The sequence below is a fragment of the Aythya ferina genome (assembly GCF_964211825.1).
Source record: "Aythya ferina genome assembly, chromosome: 3".
Taxonomy (NCBI): Eukaryota; Metazoa; Chordata; class Aves; order Anseriformes; family Anatidae; genus Aythya; species Aythya ferina.
Window position 1 is genome coordinate 98,182,121 of NC_140298.1, and position 16,829 is coordinate 98,198,949.

At 37.5% G+C, this 16,829-nt stretch overlaps 1 protein-coding gene across 22 annotated transcripts in view; it reads right to left on the reverse strand.

Annotated features, from left to right (window-relative positions):
* Positions 1-16,829, reverse strand: part of DLGAP2 (DLG associated protein 2) — a 478,278-nt gene that overhangs the window by 17,742 nt on the left and 443,707 nt on the right. For all 22 annotated transcript variants that reach the window (XM_084515980.1, XM_084515993.1, XM_084515997.1 and 19 more), the window contains 2 exons: positions 3,905-3,990; positions 2,262-2,677 (listed from right to left, as the gene is read on the reverse strand). In XM_084515980.1, the coding sequence (XP_084372106.1) occupies positions 2,262-2,677; positions 3,905-3,990 (502 nt within the window). The remainder of the gene's footprint in view (positions 1-2,261; positions 2,678-3,904; positions 3,991-16,829) is intronic.

A 16,829-nucleotide genomic window follows, 5' to 3' on the forward strand; every position in this document is an offset into this window, starting at 1 on the left:
GATGGAAAAGCAGAAGTCTGTGTGTCACTTTTGACAAACAGCTGAAGACAAGCATTTTATTTCATTTATGCTATATAGATCTATTTTATACTTCCTACTAGGAAGTATACTACCTATTACTACCTATTAGGGAGGCCAGATTGTTCCCCCAAACATAGAAAATGAACCTATTTTGGTTATGTTAAAAAGGGAATTGCAAAAGTCCATTTCAGTTGTATTTCAGTATCTACATGTGAGGGAATTGCCCTTTCTTTTTCTCTTACAGAGTCACTCTGCAAATGAGGAAATAGAAAATACTGAAATTCCATTTTGTGTTCTCTGAAATGATTCTAGGTTAAAAGGGTCTCACTAACTGTGAATGTTAATAAAAATTAGCAAAGTCCAATTTGTCTTTCTGTCTTATCCTTCAAGCTCTTCTCTACAATTTTCTGAAAACTTCTATGTGTTGCAAAGTGTTTAAGGGTATTTCTGGAGTGCAAGTGTAACTTTACATGGTGGAAGGGAGGGTCATTCTTCACCCAGAAATTGGTGGTCAATTAAAATCAGGTCCTCCGACTTTTCCTAACATAACACGTAGCCAGCTTCAGATTCTAGAGAATAATACCACTAACACCCTACCTGTGTTTGTGAATGAGGAAGACCCGAGAACATTTCCACTGCCAATTTCAGATGTTTGCAAATTTGTTTATGGCTGTGCATGAGGAAGAGCTTGCAAAGAAAGGAGATAGCAAATGATCACAAGCACTGATGTCCCCACATCAGTACCAGGCAACACTGAAAGCTAGTGCTTTGGGATATTTAATGATGGCAGAGAAATGTCAGTATTTAGCAGTGCAAAGATTTGGGGAATACAAAAATAAGATGTATATGGTAAAAATAAGCATTAAAAATAACCACTATGAAATAACATTTGGGAATCCTAACACAAGCTAAGCAAAGCAAAATATTTTATTATTTGTACTTAAACAGCACCTAGGAGGGTAATAAAGTCTTCATGTTATCAATGCAAAGAGAGGACTCTCAGCTCATATCTGCCATAATGAAAATGATGACAAAAAGCTAAATTCTGGAAAGCACTGGAGGCTGAAGGAAGAAAAACAGCCTTATGCTCTTTCCCACCCCAAAAGCTATCTTGTTAAGGGCAGACTTGTGCACAATATAGTGCAGAAATATGACTGTAAGATGGAAATGATGAGGTAAAAATACAGATATTCCTTCTTCTGAAAAGGTCAGTGCAAGAAATAGAAATTGGCCTTTTAGTGACCATGCGGGCATGGCCCAAGACCTGGGGGTAGATCATAAATAAGAACTCATTGAGGGGGAAAGAAGACAATCAGGAAAGAATACTCAGAGGTGATGCATGGATTTGTAAGAGTGTAGGAAAAGATGCTAGTAAGAAAACTTAATATGAACTAATTTGTGATCTGAGAAAATCTGGACTGAGACAATAATTCAGATTGGCAGGGATTGAAATATTTATAAAACTAAGACCGGAGAACAAGGATAATTGACCTCAGAGGGAATCACAGGGAGCTGGCTACTGAGTACTAGGACCGCTTTGATGTATTACTATCATTAGTGCTGGCTTGGATCTTGTTCCAAAATAGTCTACATTATTTTTCACTTTTTCCCATCACTTCTTTCAAGGTGTCCACAGGAAGTGAGAGAATAATAATGATTCGTGATAAAATTATAATAAGAAAATGCTGCTGAACTATGTGGGATTGTAACTGAAGAAGTACTTTAACTACTGCTCTTGCCTATTCCTTCCTGTTCTTCTAATGGCCCCTTTATGATAGTCTCTAGTGTCTCTACAGGAATGAAAACATGTTTAAAATGCCTGTTCAAAATAAGAGACAGATTCTCAGGATTCAGAAAAATGGCAAACAAAAAAAACTTCACAAAAGACTACCTTGTGTGCTGTGGCAAAGGATCAAGCACTGGAGCCACAGAAGTGAGTGAGAAGAATGTGCCAGAGCTGGTGCTACAGATGGAGCTATTGCCCAACTCACGCTGTATCTAACGCCAGGCTTTGATCCTGCACTTGACTCTATGCAGTTGGCTCCTCAACTGCTTCCATAAAACCTTACTCTGGCAAAGACCAACGTGCACTGTCAGTAGCAGGACAGGGGGCCTATATCTAATGGTTCTGTAGAGTGTCTTTGGTACTGCAAAATGAGTAAGGAAAAACAACACCCCATCAATTTATCCTAACAGTTTTTAGCAAGCATTTGTAAGAAAAGATATCAAGATGTTCTTACTTTCCTCAGAAAGATCATTTTCTTCTGCCTCTCTTTCCATTTCTTTACACCATCCTTCCATTCTCTTAGTTTCAGTATGCAGCAACTTCATAAACCAAGATCCGTCCCGTCGACAAGGAGACATTCGACCAGTCTCTACTGTCTCAATGGCTGGCTCTAGCCAGGGTTCTGGTGGTGGAAGGTTTGAGGTGTCAACAGGGGTCCTGTAATCTTCTCTGTAACTGAACAGTCCCTGTGTCCGTACAGTTCTCACTGCGCTGTATTGGGTGGGGGTGCTGGGCTCTGAGTGCTGCTGGAATGACGAGCCAAACTGAAGTCCCTTGTCCTCCATGGTGATGTGTCCTGGAAAGCCCTCCAGCTCCAGGTCAGCCTGGACAGCTGCTGTTACACTGTTTGAGCGCTTAAATCTTCCATGTCTTGATAAAGGAGGAAAGGAAAGGTATTAAGAAGTCATATAAAGTCATATATGTTTATACAGGGCACAGAATAGTATTTCAATGGATGGATTCTAGTTTTCTCCTTGTATTTTACGCTAAATATTTTTCTTTGTGCATATTCCACTAAAATAAGACAGTGAGTAACAGCAGAGAGAAAAAACAAAAAGCATAGTGGCATCATTGATCTTAGCAAAGATACAAAAGAAAATCATTTAAATTATCTCTGGAAGCAAATATTGATTTATTCTCTTACTACAAAATACCATGTATCATTACTAAATGAACTGGAAATAACTAGCAGAACTGTGGGGTTGCATCTCCTGGTGGAAGACTGCTAAATATATGTATAAAAAATCCAAATATTAATGATCATAATTAGATAAAACATGAAAATCTGCTAAGTTAGGACTGTTAACAATTCTTTGAAAAAAAAAAGCTACAGTTTTAAGAGTTCTTTTTTTTTTTTTTTTTACCAACCTCATAGGATAACCATTAAATCTTGCTTTTCTATTGTAACATGCCAAGAATAATGACATTTAAGAAAAGATTTATATTATAAAGGTAGATAGACGCTCAAAGATTATTTGCAAAATCTTTTCACATCTAGGTCTATTGTTTCAAATTACTTCTAGTCAATGTTGGTAAAAGGCAATTAGCAGACAGATACTGTCTGACAGCTGCCGTGAAATGAGATAATGGTCCCAGTCTGGTACTTAACAGGCAGTGCCTGCCAGGGATAACCAACCAGTGGGTTAATGCATTGGCCATCAGTTTTACAAAACTAGGTAAAGATTGAACAAGCATAGAAGCTGATTCCAGCTTAGGATAAAGATACTATCCTAACCACTGTATCTCCCTAGGAGGCCTGGGAAGGCCTGGATCAGTACAGGATGTCCTATCAAAAGAAGAATACCCCAATATACATCTCTTTGTTTTTGATCTGCAACTAATGAAAGGATATTAATGCACCACTTTAATTTAAAACTTTCACTTCCTTCACTCCAATTAAAACTGTAAAGTTAACTGAATGATAAGCAACTGCTAAATATTCTCTTCAAATTTTACCAAATGACCAGCATGCATACAAGAAATTTGGCTTTATGAATTATTTAGGAGCAGAAGTTGCCAGATGTTTGTTATTAACACTGTTTATAAATGCGCTTTGTTTTATGAAAGCCTACAGATTTTTGTATGTGCTTGAATTACCGTTTTTCATCTTCTACTTGTATCCCAACAGAGTGGTATTCCCGTAGGCCTCTGCTCTCGGTATCTGAATCAGTTGCTGTTTCCACCTAATTCAACAGAAAAGATACATCCACAGAGTGAGCACTGACAATTCAGCATTACCTGCATTTACTCAAAATAAATTCTATACTTCCTCTTTTACTGCTGCGAAACACCCAACTTAAATAAGTATTCAGCCTGTTAACATTGTTTTGGTGCTATGTTTTCTAAAGCTCTGCACAACTACTTGTTTCACTGTGCAGTTCCCTATTTCAGACCTAAACAGATGCAATTACTCAGGTCAGTGGAAGCAGGAAGTAAGCAGGATGGCCTGGAAGAACTGTTCTTAGAACAAGGAATGCACAGGATAGTTCCTTTTTAAATTATTATAAAAAAAAATAAATCTCATTATAGTCCATGATTTACAAAATAAAATAAAAACTCAAGTAGCCCCATAAACTTGCAAGTGATAAAATGAAATACTGCAATGAAATTTTATCGACAGCTGTGTTGACAAATATAAAGCCATTTAAATGATGTGAAGGATACATCAGAATGCCATATCTCACCTTTTTTAATAACATGGTCCCAAAAATGCTACATCAGGCAATTTATGCACCTTTTAATAGTATTCCCACCTGAAATACATTCACCAAAATACATTCACAGTACAGTTTTCTTCATAACTGAGACCACATCGTTACTGCAAATTTATGTGGGATTTTATATAACACTCCCCACCACCACACCGCCCCCAAGTCTTTGACACAGACATAATGAGTGCCACAGTATGCAAATTGTATTGAATCAAGGAAGAGTCAGGAAAAAAAAAAAAAAAAAAAGAAAGAATTGAACAGACTTTTCACTTTGAATGATATTTTCTCTGCTAAATTAAATACATATATATTATCAGCAACCAGTTTTTCCACATGCAAAATTCATGGGTGCAGTAAACGACTATATCCTATAGTGAAAATAAGATAACTTTTCCTCTTGCAGTAGTGACAGGCACCTCTGGGAGGTGCCCAATGGCCTTTGCAGCTTCTTATTAGCTGCACAGTCCAAATCCCACTAGGTTTCTGGAAGGGCGCAAGGAGAGGGTGGAAGGAGGGTGAGATGTGAGACGTGGACTCTACACCTTCAAGAAGTCAGTTGCTGATAACTTCTCTTTCAATCTTCAAGCGGTATTTCCATGTACATTCACACTGAAGGGAATTCCAGCTAGTAATCAGTGTACATTTGTATTTACCTGGGTGTGGGTGACGGTGACTTTTACAAAAACAGCTAATGCAGAAAGCCTCTAGTAAATGTTACAGTAGGTTTGAACTGTACAGTGTAGCATCTGGCACAGGTTTGCAAAAAGCTCTGCATATCAGTGTGGTAAGCGTCAAGGAAACATTTTCCAGCATTTTCCATCTGTCCTGCATGAGTTCTAGGGAAAACACACTCTGTTGACTGTTCCCACCTCAGGAATTGCATGGAAGCTGGCTACATTCACTTGGACAGGCAGCACAGTGACAGAACTGTTTTTTTCCCTAAGCTATCAGTCTTGGTAGCAGTCTCCAAGACTCACATCATGGCTTAATATGGAGGGACAGGACACTACTTGTCTGGCCAAAGTCACACAAAAATAAGAGGATAGCGGCCTGCATCAAAAGATATTCTGGGGCTTCTCTGTCTTCAGAAAAGGAGCTTAAATGATCAGCAGAAAGAACAGAAAAAAATACATTTCTAAGGATCTTCCAATTAGGTGCATATAAAAGTCTCTACCAAAACTAGTGACCTAGACTGACATTATGGTCAATAGTGAGACACTGACAATGTATTAGGTACTAGGTCCATTCCTCCCGTTTGACTACAATTGAAACATCTAGGGTGTTATCTTAGATGTAATACTATATATCTCTGTTATAGATACACTGTTAATTGAAATTAATGCCATGTCTGGCATGTGGGTCAGTAGCGCAAATTCAAACACACCATGTCATACAAAGCTGGAATGTAACTACTGTTGAAAACACAGGGATCCTAGTTAAACAGATAGATAATAGGAAAAGGATGTGGATGCTCCATGAGTAAATGAAGAGAAGCCAAAACAAAGAAACCATCTATGTGAGAAATTACAAAAAAGGCAAAAATTTGACAGAAAACTTGAAAAAAAAAATTTACAAAAGGAAAGAAAAGTTGCTAGATGCATCCTCCTCTGGGATGCATCCCATTCAGTCTCAGATGCTAGGGAGTACACACAAAGCCTAAAGACAAAAAGTAGCTAGAAAATAGAAAGCATTTATAATAAATTTTCAAAAGTATTTGCCGACTGGTAGAAATATTTAGCAACTTAATACAGGTTCAATTTGTAAAATAACTGGAACAATTTCATGTTTATTGTTTTTTCTTATTCATTCAGAAAGAGCACTATGAGCTGGCTTTGGAATTTATCAGGTATTTCTAGTAGCTTTACTGCTGCTAGCCCTCTTCAGTTTCCTGAAGCATAATAGATACTGTTAATTTTATTCATTTATCATTACTTCTAAATTTCTGCTATGGAACTGGATATCTGCATTTCAGTAAATTCTGTGAATGCCTTTCTGTGGAACTACAGTAGGGGTATTTATTACCTGAAGATCAAGTATGACATTATGCAAATAATTTTGGTTTAAAGTATATTTAATGTTAAGTTTATGAAAGAATATAAGAAACTAACTTGATATAGATTAGGCATGTTAGATTGTTGGATTAATGGTCAGAGTTGGTAATGTTTATGTTAGATAAGTACATTTTATTCAGAAATCATCTAGGCATAAACCTGGACATATACTGTGTTTGAACTGGTCAACTCAATGCTGAATTTCTGAAAGGAAGAGGGTACTTGAGAAAGAAAACATCTATAGTTAAAACATCTATTTTAAAAACAGTTTCTTTATTAAAGCCTATTTTATGTAAGCATCTCTGTAAATAGGAGAGCTGAAAAAACTTTTGAAAGACACTAAAGGAAGAAAGGGCTGAAATGTGCTTCAGTTCTCACTGTGCAAGCCTGAATGGACTTTTCTTCATTTTTAAGCCTGGAATTTCACTAGCGGAGTAGTTGTTATTGTATGCCAAATGAATAACACCACAGGAATGCACATCAGGTTAAACCAATGAACACTTGCACAGTCACAGAGTGGATGAGGTTGGAAGGGACCTCTGGAGATCAACTGGTTCCACCCCCTTCTTTAAGCTGGGTCACCTAGAGAACATTGAACGGGATCATATCTTGTTGGCTTTAGAACATCTCCAGAGGAGATCTCCAGGTCTCTCTTGTAGTGGGGAGCTCAGAACTGGACACAATACTCCAAGTGTGGCCTCACCAGGGCTGAGAAGAGGGAGAGGATCACTTCCCTCGATCTACTGGCAACACTATTCCTAAGGTACCATAGGATACCATTGACTTGGCCACACGGGCACATTGCTGACTCATGGTCAGCCTGCTGTCCACCAGGACTCCCAGGTCCTTCTCTGCAGAGCTGTTTTCCAGCAGGTCAGCCCCCAGTCTGTACTGGTGCATGGGGTTACTCCTCCCTAGGTACAGGACCCTGCGCTTGGCTTTGTTGAACTTCATGAGGTTCATCTCCACCCTGTCAAGGCCCCTCTGTATGGCAGCACAAACTTCTGATGTTTCAACCACACCTTCCAGTTTTGTAACATCAGCAAACTTGCTGAGGGTGCACTCCATCCTTCATCCAGGTCACTGATGAATAAATTGAACAGGATTAGACCCTGTACCCTTGTGGGACATTGCTATCTATAGGCCTCCAACTAGACTCTGCTGCTGATCACAACCCTCTGAGATGTGCCACACAGCCAGTTCTCAATCTGTCTCACTGCCCACTCATCTAACCCACACTTCCTGAGCTTACTTGAGGATGTTGTGGGAGACAGTGTCAAAAGCCTTGATGAAATCAAGGTAGACAACACTCTCCCCTTATCTACCCAGCCAGTCATCCCATCATAGGTGACTATCATATTAGTTAAGCATGATTTCTCCTTGGCAAATACATGTTGACTACTCCCAATCACCTTCTTTTCCTCCACATTCTCAGAGATGATATCCAGGATGAGCTGTTCCATCATCTTTTCAGACATGAGGGTGAGGCTGACTGGCCTGTAGATTACTGTAGTTATCTTTCTTGCCTTTTTTGAAGACTGGAGTGACATGGGCTTTCTTCCAGTCCTCAGGTATCTCTCCTGTTCTCCATGACTTGTTGAAGGTGATGGACAGTGGCCTAGACATAACATTGGCCAGCTCCCTCAGCACTCATGGGTGCATCCCATCAGGGACTGTGGATAAGTGAGTATCAAATTTGCCTAAATGATTTATAACCCATTTCTCCTCAAGAAAGGGAAAGTTTCCTTTCTCCAGAGTTTCTCTCTTGTCTCCAGAACCTGGGATTCCTTAGTGCTGGCCTTAGTAGTGAAGGCTGAATCACAGAAGGCATTCAGTAACTGCCTTCTCTGTGTCCTACGTCACCAGGGTACTCACCCTATTCAGCAGCAGGCCCATAGTCTTCCTTTCACTAATGATGCCTTTGGAAAAGCCATTCTTGTCCTTGACATCCCTTGCCAGATATAATTCCAAATGGGTCTTAGCCTTCCTTGTTGCATCCCTGTATACTCTGACAATGTTCCTATGTCCAAGTGGCCTGTCTCCTTTTACATACTCCACATACTTCCTTCTTCTGTTTGAGTTTTGCCAGGAGCTCCTAGCTCATCCATTTCTTTGCTTGACTAATAGTGATGCACCAATCTTGAGCTTAGAGGAAGTGATGCTTTAATATTAACCAGGTCTCTCAGCCCCCCCTGCCTTCTAGGGCCTTAACTCATGGGATCCCTCCAAGAATGTCCCTGAAGACACCAAAGTTTGCTCTCCTAAATCCTACAGTTGTAATCCTACTTATTGCCCTGCTTCTTCTCTGCAAGATTCTGAACTCCAGCATCTCATGGTCAGCACAGGGGCAACTTTCCCATCTTCAACCAGTTTTTCTTTGTTAGTACAAGCTCCAGCAACACACCTCTCTTCATTGGCTCCTCCACCACCTGTGTCAAAAAGTTATCATCAGTGCTCTGCAGGAACCTCTTGGACTGTTTGTACCTAGCTGTGTTGTCTTTCTGGCAGATATCAGGGTGGTTGAAGTCTCCATGAGAAGTAGGGTTGGTGATCATGAGGCGACTTCCAGCTGTCTGTAGAAGGCCTCATCAGCTTCTTCATCCTGATCAGGTGACCTGTAGTAAACACTCATAAGAGTATCATCCATGTTAGCCTGCCTTCTTCTCTTACCCATAAGCTCATAAGCTCTCATAGCACTGTCTTTTGTAGTGTAGTCTAGGTGGACATAGCGCTTTAAATGAAGTGTTTACTGTGAGACTATGGTCATTTTCCCATTTTTTTTTTTTTTCTGATGGGAAACGTGGTAAAAATACACTACAGCAAAAATTCAGGTATGCTTCCGGAATTGAATGGATCAAGAATCTGGGAGCCAGAAATGGGCCAAGAACCTAAGCCAAATTATTGCAAGAAGGCCTTAATTTTGCTCTTTGGGTCTAATCCACTGCATCAGAAATCTGTAGGAATGGACTGGAAACTGTCCTGAATTCATGGCCCAAGGCTCATCCTGTAGAAACAGCAGCAAAACTCATTTAATAGTTTCAAAGGATTCAGTGACCACATTTTTTTGCAATGGTATCAACTGGTGTGCTGATGTGAGAAAATGTTTATGTGTACAAAATATGGTAAATCATTTTCCTTTTGTCTTTATTTTATTTTATTTTATTTTATTTTATTTTATTTTATTTTATTTTATTTTATTTTATTTTATTTTATTTTATTTTATTTTATTTTATTTATTTACTTTTAAAGATTTTGACATTTTCCCACCTGTCAGTCTTTTGCCTTCAGTTCGTTCTAAAGCACTGCACCTCCTTTACAGGGGGATGCCCTCAGGATGACCATTTCTGCATACCATACTCCTTAGACCTATTGAATGAGTCTTGCAGGATGAGGTGGGAGACAGAGAACTGGAAATGGAAGTAGCCTAAGGAAGATCAATAGTATCATACCTGTGGGGCTAAGGTACAGCTAGTAGCAGACTGTAGAGGTCAATAGACAAAGAAAAAATTGGCTTCCACAAGGATGTCTCAGTGGCTCATACATAATGCTGTTGGAAACGACAGTCCAAAGATGTAAACAAGAAAACGTCCATATGGAGAAGATCAGTTTCACCAACTGATATTGTCAGAACAAAGCAGGCAGACTGGCAACACATGCTTTTCTTCCATTTTGCATATCAAAAGCATATCTGTTTTTGCCAACTACATTGGTTTAGTAACATATAGCATGTCTCTTTTGAACTCTTCTTCTGCGTGGACGCCAATTTCCCTTTTATATTTGGGATGGGCTGGTGTCTTTCCATTTATGTAACATGTCCAGGAAAATTCCTTTTCATTTACCTGTTTTTAAGTACTTTCTTATTTGTATTTCACCTAGATGTATACCCTGAATAATTTGCTGAAAATATGTAACTGTCACTTGGAATTACAAGAATAACGGAAGTAACATACTCTAAAATTTTATTCAAAACAAAATTATCAGGAAAGTGATGGTCCAGGTATCAAAATAGAAATAGTATTGGATACCTATAAATATAAATGCCTACCAAATTATCTTTCCTTCCAGTTTGCCAAGAATGACACTGACTAAATGACCTGACAATTGCTTTCATATTTTAATGCTTTCATTTCCTTTCTGTGCTTTGTAACAGCAGGAGAATGCCAAACATTTTTTTTCATGTGTGTGTGCAATCTAGTACTGCAAATATTATAACAATCAAAACAAAAAAATCTAGAAAGAGGAAGCACAATGCAAGTAAAAATGGGAAACAAAAATATTCACTCACAAAGAAACAAATGAATAAATAAATTGCATTTCCGCATGACAGATAGTAAAAAGACCGCTGCTAGAACACAGCAGGAAACTCTTTAAGTTAAATCAGATTGGCCAAGCTAGATTCAAATAAACAGAGTAGAAAAAGTCTTATGTTTGGTTTGATTGTGTGTCTCCTGAAACTTAAAGAGGTCTTAATACATGTAGATCTATTGTTAGTATCCGTGACTCATTATTGTTTTGTATTTTAAAAGCCTTGCATCACATGTATTCTAAAAGCCTTAATATTTGAAAATTGGGCCAAGATCTCAGCAAAGCAAAATATTGTGACAAATTACATGTCTATCTGGTTAACAGGGAGTCTTACAAAGAAGAGGAATCAACAAAATCATCAGAAACTGACCAAAAGCAGAAGAATGGGAATACATCTAAACTATCATATTATCTTCCTCTCGTCTTGCAAACAAAGAACTAAAATTTCTTTAAAATATGGTCCTTTATGCTTTGAAAAATGTTTTATGGGCTAATAGTATGTTATTCTCTGTAGGTGTATTGGTGCATTTTGCTATAACTTCTGTCTTAATTGTTTTACCAATACTCCTCTCCGCTGGTTTTGCTAACGACCCATGGAGCATACAACACTGTAAAACCTCTGTGACCAGTCAATACTGAACAATCTAGATCAAAATTTAAAAGCTAAGTTAACAGATACTGGCACTGACTCAGTAATAAATGACCCACAAATAAATTATATTTACACCAAATTATTTGAACAAGTGCACATCAGTATGGCACATAACTTACTTGTTACAATCAATCTTGGTTTGTTTATAGACACTCATTCTAGTAAAGGAAGTATACTGACTAAACTATTTCCACAAATTCTTGGTAAGCTTTCCTAGCTGGCAATTTTTAGCTGTGTGAAAGCAATCTTTACTTTTGTGTTAAAGTATTATTCTGCTCTTAAACATGAGCACTGCAACATAGCATTACAGTGTCCTAAAAATTGCAGCCTAAGTAAGCTTCAATACGTACTGTCTCTGAGGGAAGTTCAAAGTTAATAAATGCAGTGCATCAGGAAACAGATTTTAACCTGGTATCTTTTGCTTTTCTCTCATAAGCATTAGTAATAAGAGTCCTTCAGGCCACATTATCTCTCCCCATGCAACTTCACTGCCCTCAATGGGTTTTCACTGCTGTAGTTGATGTGTTCTATAATTAGAATTTAATAAACAACCTCTCTGATGATGCACAGGAAGGAAAATAATTCACCTTCCCTCTCTTGCATATGCTTCTCAGTGGTAACAAGAGAAAAAAAATAAAAAGAAAAAAAGAAAATACTACATTTGATACTAGCTCGAGTAAATCCAATTGTGAATGCAGAAAACCCTTCTTAGGTAAAGAGATCTCATTTATATGCAGTGATTTCAAAGCAGGAAAAGTACTTCAAATAAAACTACAGTACTAACTTCTACTGCTTTAATTAACTAAAAGAAAAAATTTATCAGCCAAAAAGCATATGTATACTTATAATTTTTTGTCTTACCACAAGGCACAATTTTGCTACTCTAGTACTTCTCAGCAGAGCATCTGGACAGGTCAAATACCTTGCATGGAATAACCATAAGTGCTAATTACACAATACATCATACAACAGGTTGAAATTTCCACGGATCTTTTAAGAAAGTGTTTTGTGCTAAAAATTCTTGCCAGAGTTTAGAAATGGGGTTTGTGTCAAGCTTATACGAGATAGTAACTATAGAGTGATGCACACAGCAGTGATTACTCGTAATTTTTTGGTGCCACAATGCTATGTGGCAAATTGTTCTGAACCAACAAATGTTATGCAAGGCAGCTTTCTGGGCCTTCCCCACTTAGAAAGTCTCATTATGTTAAATGGCATTTAACAAAATGAGCAACAGTAACTTGTGAAAAGAGTAAAAAATTAGATGTCTTTAAAATAACCATAGCTTTGTTTTAACAACTACTCCAACTGCTAAGCTCCTTAACACTAAAGGAGGCTGAATTGCAGCCACTGGCTGGGAACTCCGCTAATGGGCTAAGCCTGTGAATTCTCACTCATATATATATAAGGGTGTTTAAACTTAAGACCAAAGACCTTAACTTCAAAGGTCAAGTTTAGCCTCTGTACCGTGGATGCACTTCCAAAATTTTTGTTGACTTCTACAGGCCAAGGACTTCACACACTTGTCTCCCGGAGCAGCACAGTCTGAACAGGATTTTAGGAGAACCTCAAAGATTTTATGCTTACCTCTAAAAGATTGGATCATTTATGATTTAAAAACCAGTGAAGTCAATGGGAATAATTCTTTTGATTGCTATGTGTACACTGCAGTAGAGCACTGACAAGGATGGTACAACCTAAACAGTACAAAGAAAATGTAGATACTCATCTTGGTAAGTACGCTATGTGGGTGTACAATGCTTTGCCTTAATGGTACATTCCAGTTTGAGGCTGCAGAATTTCTTGAACCAAGTTTTTAACATAACATGATAATTATATATATAAAGTTCACCTTATGACACAAAAAATTAAGCTGGCAAGTTGTTGCAAGTTGTTATTCCTCCTGAATACAGCTTTAGATTTTTAACAATTTGTTCAGTGAAGATCCTGGAGGAAAAAAAAACACCACAACCCTTGATAGTTTGAAGATCCATCTCCTGATGATAAATGAAGATGACAGAGTCCATTATCTATGCTACAATTAGTACTCATCTCCAAAAATATCATCACGAATCAGTCTCCATACTTACAACATTTGTTCCCATATCATCTACTTCCAGGGTTTCTGATCATTTGGAGAAGTTCTGATGTCTTTTAAACAGAGAACAAACAAAGGACTACATATTTTGAAATACTTGAAATAAATGAGAAACTAATTTCTTGACATTTTTTCTCTTATATTTTACAATCCAAATGCTTTTAATTTGAAATGGTTTATAGCTAGAGCTGTTTTTGAATGTTAGTTATTAGCATAGGATATGCTAAAGAGCAAAGAAAATTTCCTGAAAAAGTATATCAGTAATAACCTTGCTGTAGGCTTACTGGTCTAGACAATCTCTACCCCCCATTTTAATTCAAATACTTTGATAAGTCTTCAGCTGTCATAGAAGAAGACAGATATAAAGATTAGAGTTACTGGTATCACTAGAGTTTAATTCTTTATTATATATATATTCTTAAGAATACCAACTATATTTTTAATCCGAGAATCAGTATTTTGCAATTTGTTTGAATATGTGAATTGACTTTTTTTTTTTTTTTTTTCTTTCAAATTCCTGCTGATATGTCTGAAAATATTCCTCTTGATTTAAATATGGGTATTAAAAAAAAATCAAACCTAAGACCAACAGCTACTTTTTGTAGTTTTTTGGGGAAGCTTTGTTTCTGAAGCTTGTGTTTGTGTGTGCAAAATTCTCAGCTGGATAGGGCTAACATACCATGTTACCATGGCTGTGCTGTTCTCTGTCCTAGTAAACTGGATGCTACTGATAATTTACAGAAAGTCCAATGCTTCCCTAGAGAGCTGGGCTCCCTGTGCACGTGCATACCAATCCTATGGCACATACATACTGTGCTAGGATTTTTAAAAAGGACATTTGTTAACAATATGCACAGTACACAAATCATATATCCCAAAAACATGGCAGCCCTAGGCTTTGTCCATAGCAGTTCCACACAGAGGTAGCACTGGTCATTCTCTGTCTTTGTGCCTCTCTGCTACTGCATGAATCTTTGTGGGCAAACATTCTCACACCAATGTGTAAAAAGAATGAAACATCAAAAAAATGCACAAATTAACCATCCTGATAGCAAAATAATTAATGCAAATAAATGCAAATTAAATGCATTACCCTAGCATGGCATGCTAATGAGAAAACAAGTCATTTAGTCAATCAAGGAAATATGCAAATAAAAAACATCCTTTTCTGAGGTGCTTTGATGCAGAAATCTAAAAGAAATGAAATACCTCTGCTGTATTTTTGGGATATCAGTTACTGTTTATGTAGTTTGCAATAAGGGTATACTAACCTGTGTTTTTATTCCATACAGACCAGACAACAAAAATATGACAAAATGTATTTTCTGCTTAGACATGCTGCAGAAAGGTATTTTTCGCACTACTGTGAAGTTTGAAACTCACTGCAGGAAAAAAAAGCAAACACAAACAGCTCAAAAATACACTACCGGGATACTGTGTTAAGAGTAATTTCACAATTCTAACCTTATTTAATGTCAAATGTTGCAACTAAGGAGATAGTACTTCTCATAAGATATCAGCACATCCTTCTATGATATGCTGTTGCAAACAACGTTTGCCATTTTCAGTGTATACACCTGAGGACCGGCATTATGGGCCAGGCATCAGATGATGAGTTGATACAGAAGATCCTCTGCTTCCATGGAAATTATTGCACAGATGTTTTTGCAGATTAGAAACACTTATTCTTAAACACACCAAAAAACAAGACGGGTCAGAACCCATCGAGAAGTGGATGTTATCACCTGCAGTATGAAACAGGATCAAGTGATGTAATCAAAGTTTCAGAATTAATTGTTGAAATACCAGGACAGACTGAAGCAAGACACTCATAATGTTAAATATTGCTGCTGTGCATGACTGCTGTAAAGAAGAGATAAGAACAACGCTAGATACAATTCTTTTCTGAAGAGTAAGTTTCAGGTCAGAGGCTAAAAGGTACCAAAAATAACTTGCTGCTCTTTTGAGCTTTTCACCTTTATCTGCTAAGCTCCTTCTCTGAACAATTTAGGATACTCTAATTACTTTAAAAACATTTTAATAGTAGCAATCTGCATATTTTACTATTGCTGTTAAATTGCATTCTGCTCTTCTGTATGTAAAGAAGCAGAAGCCAACACATTTTATGATAAGAAATGGACAAGCAGCTTGCTGATAAAGGCTAGGTATTCCTGTTAGTCTAATGTGTTGTGGAACAGCAACATTATATTACAGTGTGATGTTCACTAGGTAACTGTAACATAGTTAAGGCACATATTTTTCTCTGACTCTTGAAAGTAACAGAAATGGAATCCTCGCTTTTTAAGAAAATAACTTTTATGCACTTACTTCCTTGTAGATGAACAGTCACTCACTGGGCTTAGTTGCACAGGCCTAGTGAGAGCATGCTCTCTCTCTATGCTGCTATCTCTACTATATCTGTAGCTATGCCATAATACATAGCATTTCTGCTATTATTGATTTGGCAAAAGTAGAGATTTTTAAGTACAAAAGTGAACCCCATGATGTAAATGAGGATAATCACATACTTAAAATCAAATCTGTGTCTAAGTAAGAGCAGAACAGAAAGGTAAATTTCCATCCACTCCTGTGTTTCAACAGAATGAACTTTTTGCAAGTTCAACTTTCTGATTTTTATTACTACTTGGTATTTCCTGGATATTTAAACACATTATTACTACTACCTATCTAGTGCCTCCCATTCAATAGAGGAAATATCATGCAAAATCTGCACTGGGAATCATTTCATTCCCTTGACACAACACGATGTTTCTGAACTTTCTGTAGTCTGACAGACATTTTGCAAGACATGATTACACAGTGGGCAAATGGATGAATACTCAGAGGCTGTCCTTGTTGATGTTATTTCCTTATGGGTCATGCCATAGCTGTATCAGTAAGTTCCTTTCCTTTCCTTGGTACCTCCTCCCCAGCAGAACACCTGTTACTAAAAGCAGGGTGGTGATGTTCTTTTTAGGTAGAATAATTATTGAGGATCCATCAGCACCACACATTTTCCAAGGTCAAAAGAGAAAGATAATGGAAAAAATACAGTGAAGCATTTTAAAGCAGGCATAATTCTATAAAAAGGACTGAATTCATGGAGGGAAGGAGATGAACATGCTGTTCACCTGTAGCTCTGCAATATAATTTTCATATCAAGTGCTAATGACAGGTAACCTCCCTAGAGATTTATTCATTCATT